We start from the raw sequence: 15,486 nt of genomic DNA, 5'->3' as shown, positions 1-15,486 counted from the left end.
CGCTCCAGTTGGCAAGAATATGAAAGAACTGGTATTTTCATTCTGCCAGTAATGTGATCCCACCTTTCCGTGATGCATCCTTCTTCCAGCAAGACCCCACAATCTCCCGCCCAGCATTGCGCACACGCCTCATTTACCTTAATCTGGACCCAACCCGGAACTCAACACACTAGTCCTTGCTTTCCAGGCAGCTTAGAAGCTCAGTTTAAACACATACATGTCAATTGCTGGTACGCGACGAAAGACGCTCACCGGGAAAAAATGTCGCGTCAGGCTTGGAGCGCGCCGAAGATGTGATGCAGAGTATAAGGATGTTTGGGCTAGGGCTCGAAGTGCATACGCGGTTTTCATAAGGAGACATAGGCTCGAGGAGACCCGCATGATGGACGTCGTCCGGACTCCTGCCTGCTACCGATTCGAATTCTGACATGCATTCAGTTGCCCTGGCTGTCCAGGCCCTCCGCCATTTGTTTTTGCGGTCGAAAAAGCAAATCCAGCCGTAGATCGGGCTTGGACGTGAGACCACGGCAAGCCCCGAGGATGGAAGAGCGCTGCATTTGAACTTGGACTATTCCGTAGTCATCTTGCCTACAGAAGTTTGATTGGTGACAAAAATTACACATTTACCCCACCGAAATTCCTTCCAAGATGTCGGGCGGCACACGTTATATGAACTGCACATGGAACCTATTGAATGAACGGTGCGATATAACTAAAATGATGCCATGGCTGACTACTGCTATGTTGACTGTTGGCTGACATGATTTTCATGACTGACATGACTTTCATTTTCATGACTCAATGCCGTCTGCCACCTATACAGTCAGTCGACATTTATAAAGCCATCGTTATGTAAATCCATAACTCCTTCCCGAGCTGACCAGACCGAGGTGGCAGTTCTTGTAAAGCAGTCGTCGGTGGTAAAGAAATGCAGAAAACCGTTGTATAGAAATCACGACGAATTACAAAACATCTGAGATAAGCGTTTTTTCCACATACCATAACCCATTCAGCTTTCCTCCGATGCAGCCTACTTTTATGCGGCTTAAAATATCCATAAAACGACCACCACCACGTGATGCAATTACCCCGTAGTAGCATAGCCTCTATCATTTGAAATGGGTTGGCCGTTTATGCATAAACCATCTACCAACAAAATAAAGACGTACTGTTTACAAATTTAGGAATACAGAGCTAAAAGCTTTAGCCGTTTGCAGCTATGACAATCTTAGCCCTATCCTCAATAGCTGTTACATGAGAGAGCTCTGAGTAACAACAGGTACAACTCCCCCTACTCACCCCCACAGATCGTCACGCGCTGCTGTCGGCCTGAGCGTAGATAAGCTCATATCCTTTACCTTTGATGAAGAACAGCCGCCCATGCGAAAAAGACCAGGCAAGGGTGGATGATAAGAGAGTGGTTCGGAGGGATATACATATATATATATATATATATATATATATATATATATTATATATATCTCTCTCTCTCTCTCTCTCTCTCTCTCTCTCTCCCCTCTCTCTCTCTCTCTCTCTCTCTCTCTCTATCCATTTATCTATCTTTCTATCACTGTCCTCATTTTTCAAGATCTCAGGCACGGGTGGATCTGGCCTGGAGTTTGAGGGGGGGGGGGGGGGCAGCCGTTTGTGGCCAGCTTGCTGGTGTGAGATCCGAGGTCCAGTGCATGGTGCCTCTCGCGAGTACCTAGTAGGGACACCTTTCAAACACCAAAATGCTTTTCAATCTTCTATATACAGTATGCATGTTTACAAAGCTCGTAACATAAGATATTACCTTCAAGAGTCATCTGGTCGGATGGGGTTGATTGCAAATGGTGATAAAAGACGGTAAGTACACGAAACTTCTATGAAGTCCTAGGAATGTTTTGGGGGCAAAACATACTCTTGGAGTTTTTTGGAGGGTCATGGCCCCATGCTCCCCCCCTCCCCTCCCCCCCCCCAGGATCCGCCCATGATTTCAGGAAGCACCACTGCAAATTGTAATTGCTACGCATGCTGCGGTTCTCCACCGGAGCAATCATGTTCGGAAGTCATGGTCACTTATGACGATGAGCACGGCTGGAAAAGCCCAGTGATTTCAAAATGGACACCGCCGATTGTTTAACATCAAGTAAAGATATCAAAGAAGATTACCCTTTGTTTTTCCGTAAACTCCATCAAGAAACCATAACAGCTGCATAACGCATTTGCAAATGCTTACGCACAGCAATGCAATCTTCAAAACCGGTTGGGGTGACAGCCAACAAAGTTGATCAAACCTGTCCCCAATTCCTGATTTCTCCCGGATTTCTGCCACTTTGATTTCAACCCCTGATATCAGAAATAAATATAATGTAAAATGTTGGCCGGTTCCAAAATTATCTTGACGTTGAGGAATGGCTTTAAAAAATGTAAGATTGATCAAAAAATCAAAGATGGATCAAAGATGAGAGAAAGATCATAAGATCAAAGATTGTACAAAAGGTAGGTCATACAGCTGTTCCATGACACAGTTAAATAATGTCGTATTATTGAGGAGCTTATTTACTAAATAGAGAAATGATGTTCTGTAAACCAGTTTTTTCACTTAAAGCGCATCATACCGGTAACAATCATACTGTTATTCGTCGTAGGGTTGGGATTAATGATGAATTGAGATCGTTGGGGGTAAAACGGCATCATGGTGCCGAAAGGTACGGTAAAAGCTGTTTACGAGTGTGCTTGCTGATGTGTGACGCGACGTATTGCCATGGAAGCCTCATATTAGGTTATGAAGTACGTGCTGGAATATGTTATTATGGCCCTCACCAAAATTTTCAGTTAAAATCATTTGTTGCCTCAAGCGCTGCGTGAAAATGCATATGTTTCTTGCCAACTTTGTCCACCACGTTGGTATGTTTTACCATTCCTCATGACGTTCGCGCCACCGCGACATCCTTGGCTGGAAGCCACTAATTTTTGCAGCACATGAGCAAAAAGAGAACGTTGAGCCAATATAATCCAGCAACTGTCCGGACTGCTGGTACCGAATGTACCTATGCTATCGCTATATATCGCTATATATAAAGTATGCGCATCGCTATCAATATCATTATCATCATGTACATCATTGATATCACATCAGTTTCAAATGGGAAGTCATTCCTCAACATCGAGATAATTTTGGAACCGGCCAACATTTTGCATGATATTTATTTTTGATATTAGGGGTTGAAACCAAAGTGGCCGAAATCCGGGGAAATCAGGACTTGGGGACAGGTTTGATCGACTTTGTTGGCTGTCACTCGAACCGATTTTGAAAATCGCATTGCTGTGCATAAGCATTTGCAATTGTGTTATGTAACTGTTGTTGTTTCTTAATGGAGCTTACGGAAAAACAATGGGTAATCTCAGCAACAACTGCATACCATGCAGGTACCTACCAAACCATGCTTCGGCTTCACCGAAATTTTGGCAGCCCAGTAAACAGACGCTCAGTAATCGTGGCATTAGTTTAAATAATACAACATATCGCCTTTGCTGCGCCAGTTCTAGTTGCCTCAACTTTTCGTCGCTCATGCTGCGTCGATTCGCACGTTGCTGCGCTTATATCGGATTGCCCTATCGGTTCGTGCGGATTTCGCAAAAGCCGCCGTTGTTCGGTGATAGTAAAGTTCTTTTAAAGACTGGTAAAAGTTCAAGTGAAATCTTGGCGTGGATTACGTTCAGGGCTGCTCGCATTGAAACGACTGGTTCCGCGGCAACTGGAAATACAAATTGGAGTTGCTTATTTATAAACGCATTCCGGTGAATCATTTAAGTCATGCCGAAGAATAAGGGTGAGTGGAGGCGAGTGCATCTGTTCAAGTATTTCCTGAATGAGAGCAATAGCCATAGGTTTTCTGACACCTGGTTAAGGTTTGTAGGTAATGGCTTAAGGTATGGCATGGCATGTTTGTTAGGGTTTTGCTGTGCCTCTTATTTCTGAAAATGGCCTGTGTCAACCAAGTTTAGCATTCAAACCACATAACATTGTTACCAGTAGATTAAGTGCACATGAAGTCATCTGACATTAGAATTGGCAACACTGGTGATGCCTCTGCCATGATGAGGAAATAACTGCTGTAGCTACATACTTGTAGCAAGCATAAAGCATTCCGAGTGCTGGGATGCCTGAACAACCAAAAGTAATTGTGGTTGTGGCACATGTTGTTGAAGTTAGTGCGTATTAAGGGAAGTTGTTTGTTATATTTGCATATGTATTGGTCCTGTTGCTTAGAGCAATTTATCTCAAATGGCTTGTATGGGTGGCTTTAAATTCATGGAGCTTGCTAGGTAGAAATGGTACACTGTGTGCACTGAATATTTGACTCTAAGGCCAGCAGTGGGGCTCCAGTTTATTGGATAATTTTGTCTGCAAGCTAACCCGACATGAGTAGAGGGTTTTACATCCTGCACATTCTGGTGATATGGCTACATTATGCTTTTAAGGCATTCTTTGTCTGGTGTGCAGCTGATCTTCATTTCCTTTGTGACTTAATGCTGTGCTTGCTCAGGGACTGGAGCCCAGTGTTGCTGGATGGAAATTCCTTTGCTTTTTCCTTGACCTAATAGGTAACCTTCATGTAAAAATGTGTTCTTTGTGGGTTGACCATATGTAACTAACTTATGACTGCATTATGTGGTAATGCATGTTAAAATGTATCACTTGCAGGGTGAACACCTGTTAAAATGCACTCATTATGGAGCAAATAAATGTTAATGTGTGCTCCTTTTAGTATGACTGCATGTTAATATGCACTCCTTATGCTGTGTAAAGTGAGCAAAGCCTTGTTTGTTGTTCTGAGTGAGCTTCTGTCATTGCAGGAAAGGGAGGAAAGAACAGGAGAAGAGGAAAGAATGAAAATGATGCAGACAAAAGAGAGCTGATCTTTAAAGAGGATGGCCAGGGTATATCCTTTTTTCTGAATAAATTTAATTATGTTTGTGTGCCCATCTGCTAATGGTGGTGTGTTAGTTGGTCACCAAATATTTTCCTTTGCCACTTGCTCAATGAAAATTTGATTGTAAAATTGTCATTGCAAATGTATGAGGAAGTGCAATTATCCAAGGAACCCACAATGAACAGGGCCTGTCACAGTGGGAGGTCACACCATGTTTCTATGCCAGATGCAGAAGGGCAGGCAGCACTGTCACCATTTCTCTGCCTGGCTGTACCATTGCCCTGTTTCAGAGTACGCCCAGGTGGCCAAAATGCTGGGCAACGGCCGGCTGGAGGCCATGTGCTTCGACGGCGTGAAGCGACTGTGCCACATTCGCGGCAAGCTGCGGAAGAAGGTGTGGATCAACCAGGGCGACATCGTGCTGGTGGGGCTGCGCGAGTTCCAGGACCAGAAGGCCGACGTCATCCTCAAGTACAACGATGACGAGGCGCGCAACCTGAAGACGTACGGCGAGATCCCCGACTCGGTGCAGATTACCGAGGCCGGCACCTTCGTCGGCGACGGCATGGACGACGACATCCAGTTCAACGACGTCGCCGGCGATGAATCAGGCTCGGACGACGACATTGACTATGTGAGTCGCGAAGCATGGTTCCCAGGTGCGCACACCTCGGGTCTTCACACACGCTTGTTTGTCATTCGTCCAATGCCATTCACCCAACGCCACTCAGCCAATGCCCACTCACCCAAAGCTGCTCACTCAATGCTACCCACCCGAAGCCACTCGCCCAACGCCCACTCACCCAATGTCACTCACCTAATGCCCACTCACCCAAAGCCACTCACTCAATACTACTCACCCAATGCCACCTACCCAACTCTGCATACCCAATGCCACTCACCTAACGCCACTCGCCCAACGCCACTCACCCAACGCACACTCACCCAAAGCCACTCACCCAATGCCGCTCGCCCAAAGCCGCTCACTCAACGCCACTCGCCCAACGCCCACTCGCCCAAACCCACTCACTCAATGCTGTTCAGCCAACACCACTCACCCAACAACACTCACCCCAGGGCCACTCATCCAAGGCCACTCACCCAACGCCACTCACCCAACGTCACTCTCCTATTGTCACTTGTCCACCGTTACACGATCACCTCCTCTTGTCCACCGCTGTTAACCCATCGCCGCTCACTTAGCGCTACCTGCCGCCACCATTCGCCTCCCACGAATGTGTGCGTGCTGGGTCTGTGGCTCCAGGTTGCACGCGCGCTGCACAAACACGCACAAGTGATGTTGTGCCTGCTCGTGTACTCCAGAAGTGGTTGGGAAGAGGGGACTATACTTTGCACTCGTCCACCCATGCCATGTGGGATGCGCTTTAGCAGTATGCGAAAATCAGTCAAGCCTTTGCAGCCCAAAGTTTTAGGCTGTCAGAAGATGCAATTTCTGTGCCTATGCATGAAAGCCTTTTTGTTGTCAGGAGTTAGTTGAACCTTGTGCTGCAAGCTTTTTAAGATGCAGTGGAATAATAAGGCTCAATCACAATGGGGTGAGGTTGTCTACATTTGGGTGTTATGGTGTCTTGTCTTACCCTTGCCCTGATAAGGCTGGGGGGCGGGGATGCGACCCAACCCGTAATGTTTTTTGAGGATACGTCTCCGGCATGCCGTGCAACTGCGCCCATATTTTCAGTAGTCTATGTGGCATCCATTGCGCGTGTTTTGACATCGAAACACATCCCCAGCGTTTCTGGTTTCGGTGCAGCAGCGGTTTTCGAGGAACACTGCGCGACGATCCACGGTCGGCGCGGCGGCCCGATTTGATCACAGTAACGGAGCCCTACGTCATAAAGATGTGTTAAAAACGAGAAATTATTCACAGTGGCACTCAGAATTGAACAAAGAACACGGCTCTTTAAGTGTTGTGTCGCTACGAGACACTGTTTCTGTGCATGAGGTTGCAAAGCTGAAAAGTGCGATTTAGGGGATTTGGCTATTTTGGTCACTCAAGTCGTGACATTTTTATGTCAGATATTAACATATTAGTTTGATAATCCGGGATTCAGCCTCAGATTAGCCCATTAAGGCTGGCTTAATGTGAACCAAGATGACCCACGTTTGCAAATGGAGGCATTAAGAATGAGGAATGATACGTGTGAAGTCTGGTAGGACAGTAGTAACAGCTTTATTCCTCGGAGAAAGCAGGAGAATGGAGATAAAGATGTATTCATACGTCGGCAACATGCCTTTATCGAAACCGATAGCAGAAGAACTCTTTCCCTTCTGCTGTTCGTTTCGATGAAGACACGTTGCCGAAATATCAGTGCATCTATAACTCTATTCCCCGTTTTTCCTAGGAACAAGGCTATTACTACTGTCTTTTCTACGTGCATCATGTTCCCCGCAAATGGACTGAACAACTTACGTTATGTGAAGCCTGATCTTCCATCTCACAAAATATGGTAGCTGACACTTCCAGTATACCTTCATCGCCACACTGATGACTGTCAGTCGAGGCCGAGGGCATGGCGGGTCATGGATCATCACCTTAGCCGCTGTGATGTTACTTACTGGAGTGGAAAGTGTTTTCTTTTAAATGGAACCAGTGCTGCTTTGCGGATATGAAAAGCTGCGCGGACACCCCGAAAACGTGTTTTGACGTCGTTTTACTCGGTCTGATCAGTCAGCCGTAGGACGTAGCTTATGGCGGCCAGAAAGTCGCCTGGTTTCCAGGATGTCTTACCAGAAACCGGTTACTGGCTTCTGGTTCCAAAACCAGCAGTAACTTAGGACCCAGTCCGGAAGTAGATCGGTGGGGTTGGCAGGAACCAGGATCCAGCCCCAGGTAAAGCCAAAAGATCCAGCCAATACTTACATCCAGCCTGGGAATACGCTGAGAGGCCAGGAAGAACCAGGGTCCGGTTTGCTGCCATGCCAAAAGAATCAGCAAAAACCCGGATCGAGCGTGGCGTATGTTGAAAGATCGAGCCTAGCATTATGTCGAAAGATCCAGCAAGAACCAGAATCTAGCTTGTGGCACGCACATGCTCAGCAAGAACCAAAATCTAGCGTGGGGCATGCAGAGGCCCAACAAGAATCAAAATCTAGGGTGGGGCATGCAGAGGCCCAACAAGAATCAAAATCTAGGGTGGGGGATGCAGAGGCTGAGCATGAACGAAAAGGCAGCTCAGGATTAAGCTCAGATCCAGCTGAAAACCTTTTTCAGCCTTGATTTCCCAGGTTCAGCAAGGTGGGCCCCGGGGATCTTTCCCAAGGGATGGTGGCTTACTGTAGGCCCCAAATATGCAAAGAAAGGTTTTTCTCCTCAAATTTGTCCCACTTTCTTCTGGGAGTGGGAAGGGCTCGGGCCATCCAATAACATGAAACTACATTACGCTGTTGTATATAGTTGATGATGAAAGTGCATGGAAACAATGTGATGGAACCATTTCAGAAAGCTGTCTCAAATCTCGTTATTTCTTCTGCAACGCTTCTACCATGTGATCTTGCCACGGCCTGTACAATTTACATAGCCTAGAAAATGGAAGATGGGAAATCCATTCCTGCTGTAACGTTGCCATTTGATTTTCCTGCATGCATGCAGTCGTCTATCTATGGTCCCAACATCCATTTCTGTCCCTCGCAGCATGAGCTTTCGTCCAGTGTTAGTAAGTGAAATCCCCCTGGATAAAAAATTGCTGTTGGGGTGCCGGTAGTGTATTGGTTAACGCGTTTGCGATAGCCACTGCACGTCTGGGAATCCCGAGGTACGGGGTTCGATTCCCCGCGGTGCCCGCCCTTCCTGCCAGGGTGAGAAGCAGGCGACGCTAGATAGCCTCAGCAGCTGAGTGCGTCGTAAAGCCCCAATGACATGACAAAAAAAATTGCTGTTTTACTAACAGTAACCACGGATTGACTAAAACTATGCTCCTTTGGTACACAGTAGTCCTCCCAACAAGTCTTACCGGCGACTTGCTCCTTTCCATCCCAAGCATTCTCTCTGCAGCTCCAAACACAGGTGATCGCCAGCTTTCATGGCTTTATGTTAACAACACTCACCAATTGTTTACTCGAGTGCTCTTCTCACGCCACCCGTTGCTAGTCCCTGTGACCGGACCCGAAGTTTAACGCGGAGAGCTCTATAATCTAAGGTCCGTGGGCCGCCGCCTCATGTTACCAACCACAGCTCATCGCTCACAAACATGACAAGACTGAATGTGCGCGCAAGGCATTCGAACATGCCGCCACAATTCCATGTGCGCCTTCCTCTCTGAGAGTCTTAAGTGTGACCAGACCGAAGGCGAGGAAAGCTCCTTGGGAACCATAGCGTGTGCAGCGGCGTCACTGACGAAAGGTGTCAGGCCGTCGGCAAAAGTGTGACGCAGGCAGAGGTGCGGTTCACAGACTGGGATTGGAAGGCGTCGCCAAAACGTCCGTGATTTGACCATTGCCGGTCATGCCAGCGTAGCCTAAAAGCAAGGAGAGAGGGGGCGCGTGCGGGACGGAAGTGCACGATCAACATGTGCTTGAGATAGAAATGACTGCTGTGTTTCTGGAGTGGAATTCTGCCCTAGCGTGATATCTGTTTTCAGATATAGGCACACATGCGGTCGGTTGTTATGCCTGAGATCAGCACTGGGAGCCCCGGCTGACTCAGCCTGCCGACGTGTCGCCGTCGACCGGGGCTGATCTGGCTGGCGGTGATCCAGAGCGACGGCTGGGACTGCGGACGTGCCGCCGTCGACCAGAGCTGACCTGGCTGGCAGTGATCCAGAGCGACGGCCGGAGCTGCGGACGTGCCGCCGTCGACCAGAGCTGACCTGACTGGCAGTGGTCCAGAGCGACGGCCGGAGCTGCGGACGTGCCGCTGTCGACCGGAGCTGACCTGGCTGGCGCTGGTCCAGAACAACGGCCGGGCGCGCTCATCACGCATCACACGTCCTCTGGAGCGAGGACTGAGCGCCATGTACTGCAGCGTCGAGGCGGCCTTTATCGAGGAGACGCTCATCAACAACAGCGCATTGGCCCACTGGTGACGACATTCATCAGCTGCTTTTGGAGGCTGCCGTTTGCACCTGTTTGCGCGTGCCTAATCTCTTGAAATGCTGGTTTAATTCTTGGCGGAGACCGGTGCTAAGATATTGTTTCAGATTTAGGCCTCATCAAGATTCCATATGTGTAGATTCAGAGCGCGTTATTCACCAACTTCGTCTTTACCAATACAGTTACGTGGACCTTGTCACCGTTTGTGTAGTACTGATACTTTCCTACCGAGAGGCGTACAGAAAATGAATACTGAAACGCGCCATGCTTATTTGATTTAAATCAAAGGTTTTTTCTTACCACGTACCGTTCAAAATTTTAAAGAGCTGACTACGTGCTTGCCACAGATTTAAAGTACTGATACAGCACACAGCGGTTGTGCGGCCCAGATGCATATCCCGTGTCTGCCAGTGTCACTGCGCGTATAGAGTGTGCTGGACCAAGACCTGTGAGTTCATCGGCACCGGTTTAGAGTCCATTGGCGCCGGTTTAGAGTCTATTGGAGCCGGTTTAGAGTCCATCGGCGCCGGTTTTAAGTCCATCGGCGCCGGTTTAGAGTCCATCGGCGTCGGTTTAGAGCCCATCGGCGTCGGTTTAGAGTCCATCGGCGCCGGTTTAGAGTCCATCGGCGCCGGTTTAGTCCATCGGCGCCGGTTTAGAGTCCATCGGTGCAGATTTCGAGTCCAACGGCGCCGGTTTAAAGCCCATCGGCGCCGGTTTAGAGTCCATCGGCGCCGGTTTGGAGTCCACCGGCGCCGGCAGGGTCGCACGTTACGCTGCAGCGAGCACATGGTTCCGCTCACTGGTGGGAGCATGGCCGCCACCCGCCATGGCGTTCGATCCCTGGGGTCGGCGGCCGTCAGGGGTGACCATGGCATCAGCCGGCGACCGCGGTCGTTTTGGGCCGGGCACCCCCGTGTCGCCATTGCGCCGGGGTAGTGCGGCCGAAGTTGACCGGTCAGTGGTTGACAGAGAGAACTTGGCGCTGTCGAAGTTCATCTTGGGGAATTGATTCAGGCCCCATGATAATGCTGTTGAACAGGTGGTGGATTGCATCAAGGTTTGACCATTGGTGTTAGGGCGTTGACACGTTTTCGCGTTATCGTGCAGCCCTCGCTGAATACCGGCCAATTAACGTTGGCGTCAGTCACCCACCTAAGCGCACTGGGCTTGCCGAATAGGCAGAGCGGGTCAGATGTTCAGGTTCGGACCACGAACCAGCGAGCAGCGGTTGTGTGTGTGGAAGGCCTCAACACCCGCAATCCACACGTTCCCCGGCGGCCTCCAGTGGAGACTGCCGGGAACCATGATTTTGATAGCATGAGTTGGAGTTACGCCCTGCACACCCAGCCAGATGAATTATGGAACACTGAGGTGGTGTCCCGCCCATGAAATGTAGCACTCTGGATCCGTGGAATGTGTAAAACTCATTGCTGCGAGTGGTTTGTACGGCTGCGTTCATATTTAAGAGCGGATCTGCACATGCAAACGCTCCCTTGCGAATGAGGTTAGCGTGCCGGTGACAGCAGGGTATAGTATGTAGTTTGGTCGACGCTTAAAGTAACGAGAACATGTTAAAAGCATACGAGAAAAGTCTTTAAAATCCCTCAACATATTTCATTGCGCTGACTTACGTCGCACGGTGCGGACGGAAGGACTCTTCTGTACCGCTCCCTCGTTCGTTCCAGACTTGACTGTGGCTGTTTTATCTACGATGATGCATCAGACTCAAACAAGCCCACACCAAATACGGTTCACTGCTCCGTATCGCTACAGGGCTTTTCCGTACATCGTTCATTGAAACTCGCCTGTTGGAGGCTGACGAGTCCCCAATAGCAATGTGCAGGCAAATCCTGGGTCTAGCCCGTCCGTGCAGGGTGTCGCAGTTCCCAGATCATTCGACCCGCCAAGCGGTGCTTTCGCGTAGCATACTAAGCCTCTTTCAACAGAGACGTTCACGACAAGCTGCTCCTTTTTGCATATGAGCTCGGGAGCTTTTGGACGACAGCATCTCGAATTTAAGGCGTGTCGTCAATGCCTAGCCTGTTGTGAACTCCTTGGGAGCTTACGTAGGTGAGAGTTGATATATCGTTGACAAACACACAAAAGCAAGATGCACTTTCGACTGAATTTAAGAGTGGTGCAAGGGGACACGTGGCTTCCTTTCACGGATATACGAGAGCTTCACGGATGGTTTCAGAACAGATGCAAGCGTAGGTGTGGCTTCATGTGCGGCCCCGTAATCCGCTCATTCACGCCGCCTGCCCATACATCCGTCAACACATCCCAACTGATAGCGATCGTCAAAGCTCTGTTTTATGGAGGTGGACGGCAGTTATTTACATTCGACACTCTTCGACTCATTGAGCAGTATTTTGGCTGTCTGTGGGTCGTATCTTTTTAACCCGCTTGTTCAAGATATTCCCTCGCGTCTTACCTCACTGGGTGGGCAGGAAAAAGGAACTGTGTTTGGTCCCGCATGTGGATATTTCTGGAAACGATCTCGCCGATGCAGCAGCCAAGGGTGCTACGCAAGGGACGCGCTTACGCGTCACACGACTGCCTGCTAAGAACTTGTACCCAGTATGCCTCCTTCATGCGAAACCTATGGCAGTACTGCTTGAATTCGCACAGCAATAATCTGAAGGTCGTCAAGCCTCGTATTGGACCGTGACAGTCGTTTTGACGCAAAAAAGGATGAAGTCGCTGTTTGCCGCCTATGCATAGGACACGCTCATGCCACCCACCGTCACCTGCTGTTTGCTGATGATAGCCTCAGCTGCCTTCGATGCGGCGACCCGCTTACAATGCATCACGTGTTGATCACCTGTCCTAGCCTAGCTGAATCACGGGTGCGGTTTTTGGACGGAACGCTCCAAATTTTACTCTGGCCGACATCTTAGGTAATGAATCTGACGCTGTGGAAACTCAAACGTTTTCAGTTTTTCTTTACTGTTAGTTTTGCTGCGCCTTTTCAGCAGTACTCCATGTTTGACTGTCTGTTAGGTTCATTGCTGTTGCGTGACCATATGCTTATCTTGAAGACATTAACAAGCCGTCTAAATCGCCATTCTGCTGCATAATACGATAGGTACTGACCCTGCATGACCTTTGCAGTCGATTTGTCCTAAAACTCCAAACCGGCACCGAGGAACACGCGCATGTGCTGTTGTGGTGCCGCCGGGTCATGTCTTGTAAACGCCGCACGTGACTGATATGCATTCTCAGGTTCACTGGTGAATGCGTTTGGTAGCTGATGAACGAGTTTGGGACATGTGTCAGCTAATCGGAGAGGTGACTAGGGTACGAAGGCGGCGTGTCAGTTAGTCGGAAGGGTGACTAGCGTACGTAAGCGGTGTGCCAACTGGTCTGAGGGTTGAACAGCGTACGTAGGCCGTGTGTCAGCCGGTCTGGGGGGTGACTAGCGCACGTGAGCGGTGTGTCAGCTGGTCCGAGGGGTGACTAGCGCACGTAAGCAATGTGCCAGCTGGTTTGGGGGGTGGCTAGCGTACGTGAGCGGTGTGTCAGCTGGTCTGGCGGGTGACTAGCGTACGTAGGCCGTGTGTCGGCTGGTCTGACAGGTAACAAGCGTACGTAGGCCGTGTATCAGCTGGTCTGGGGGTGCCTAGCGTACGTGAGCGGTGTGTCAGCTGATCTGAGGGGAGCACCGAGCGCACCCTAAGCCCGGCTCTTGGTCTGGAAGTTGAAAATTGACTGAGAGACTGCCCTTCAGTCATTCGGCCACATTCAATGGAAAACAGACAAAGGAATCACGAAAGTTATTCACATTTATCAATAGCATGGCCCTGACCTGACCTGACTAGAGTCCAGAAACTGATGACTTTGGCCCCCAGAAGTGATGGAGATGGCATATCGCGGTTCACTGTGCCCCGCGGCGCTTTAGAGCGCTGTGTGTCCGTCAGCTCGTTCATCGTGACGTCACCTCCCGCCCCCCATTGTGGCCGCCCCCCCCCCCCCACTCATGGCGCATGCCTGTGTGTCAGTAGAGTTTTACGGTGTACTTACAGCTGAGGCTACATGGTGTCGCCTGCCTCTCAGGCTGCAGGCACGGTCGGCGCCAGTGCGAATTTAACGTCGGACTGTTTGCGCGAAGTTTCGACGAACTTCGGACCGTCCAATTTCAATGCAAGGTAGCAAAGCAAAACTCTAGATGTGGTAGGTGATCATAAGGAACATGGTCTGATATATGAGCGAAGCACTGGTGAAAATTTCGGCTTGTCGAATTTTACGCAACTTAAAAGCAAAACTTGCGCATTTCGCCGATCCTGCTGTCATGCGGACAGTTTCATACGCTTCCTTTTTCAGTGTTTGTTTTCTTTTTGCTGCCAGAGCCAAGCGATCTTCCTCAGAACGAAGGTGAGACCCCAGCCTACAGAATGAGGTTGGTTAGAGTATGGAGATGCTCGGTGCTTTTGTACCGGCTCCTTGTTCAAAAAGGGCTGTCGTGTAATACACGTACCACCTTCCACAATGCTCGTCTGTCTGTATACCTGTATGTCTCCACCGTCTCCTCCCCCTCCCCTACCCGGAAAAAAAACACAGAAACAATTGCTGAGAGAGTGCCGTGAAAGTAATCAGCTGCATTCCACCACATCAAAATACGACGTTAGCAGTATGGCATTGCATTGAAAAAATCAAATGACAAATCTCGTTCGCGTCTTACCCTCATCAGAGGATTCGTCGTCATTGGAAGCCACGTGACCGAAAGGCCAACAGATCCCTGGACAATAAGATAGGCCCAGCTAGTAACTGGATATCATTTGCGGGGGTCACGTTCGTCGTCGCAGAGTTTTGCGTTGCCCCGCCAGCTGGGCTCGACGCATTTTTCGCGGTCTGCGTTATTTTGCTTGCAGTCGCAAACGTATATGAAATTGAGCTAATCAAAATGAAATCCAGCAAAACTGACACAAGCATGAAAAGCACTTGTTGGTCATATCCTTGTCCTAATTTCGGCAAATATCTACATCAATCAAATGCCACCTGATGGAAGTTGAAACCTGTCTGGTGTTTTTTTTAAAAAGGCTCCACGCTCATTTTTATTTTTCTCTTTCTTTTTTAGAACGGCAGCGTCACGTTTGAATGCTTGGCCTCATACGGAATTTATGTATCAAAAACCAGGTTTCCCCTGTGTCAGTGGGGAAGGATTTCGCGGTGGATTTGAGTGTTTTGAGGTAGGTGGATTTCGTTTCAATGTTATCGACGGGGTGGGTGTGGAGAATTGGTGGTTTCTGACAGAAATCTTCTGTTCGCTCTAGTAGCAATGGGCGAAATAGGTTCTGCAAGACACTTCAGGCACTTAAGGCACAACATGTAAGGCACTTAAGTGCTGTATGACTAGACACTCAGTGACTTAGTGAGCGGCCATTTGCGTCACAGAGCTGCAATACTCTCACGCGAAGGTTGAATTGGTGTCAAAATACACTCCATAGTGCTTCCTTCTGGACGGTTGTAGCGTGTAATTGCAGTGTCTATAGCAGCGCTGTCTTGAATATGT

At 49.1% G+C, this 15,486-nt stretch overlaps 1 protein-coding gene across 1 annotated transcript; it reads left to right on the top strand.

Annotated features, from left to right (window-relative positions):
• Positions 1–3,565: 3,565 nt before the first annotated feature.
• On the top strand, positions 3,566–10,048 carry LOC119103826 (eukaryotic translation initiation factor 1A, X-chromosomal). Its single transcript, XM_037227484.1, has 4 exons — positions 3,566–3,818; positions 4,846–4,929; positions 5,213–5,556; positions 9,521–10,048. The coding sequence occupies exons 1-4, from the start codon at positions 3,803–3,805 to the stop codon at positions 9,524–9,526; spliced, it is 450 nt and encodes a 149-aa protein (XP_037083379.1). The 5' UTR covers positions 3,566–3,802; the 3' UTR covers positions 9,527–10,048.
• The last annotated feature ends 5,438 nt before the right edge of the window (positions 10,049–15,486 follow it).

This window comes from Pollicipes pollicipes, unplaced genomic scaffold (genome assembly GCF_011947565.3).
Source record: "Pollicipes pollicipes isolate AB1234 unplaced genomic scaffold, Ppol_2.1 Scaffold_5724;HRSCAF=6776_pilon_pilon_pilon, whole genome shotgun sequence".
Classification (NCBI taxonomy): Eukaryota; Metazoa; Arthropoda; class Thecostraca; order Pollicipedomorpha; family Pollicipedidae; genus Pollicipes; species Pollicipes pollicipes.
Note: the sequence above shows the minus strand (reverse complement) of the source record. Positions and strands in the feature narration are given on the sequence as shown.

Coding starts and splice junctions, on each gene's coding strand:
- LOC119103826 (XM_037227484.1), top strand. Junction 4,930..5,212: donor CTTTAAAGAGGATGGCCAGG/GTATATCCTTTT, acceptor GCCCTGTTTCAG/AGTACGCCCAGGTGGCCAAA.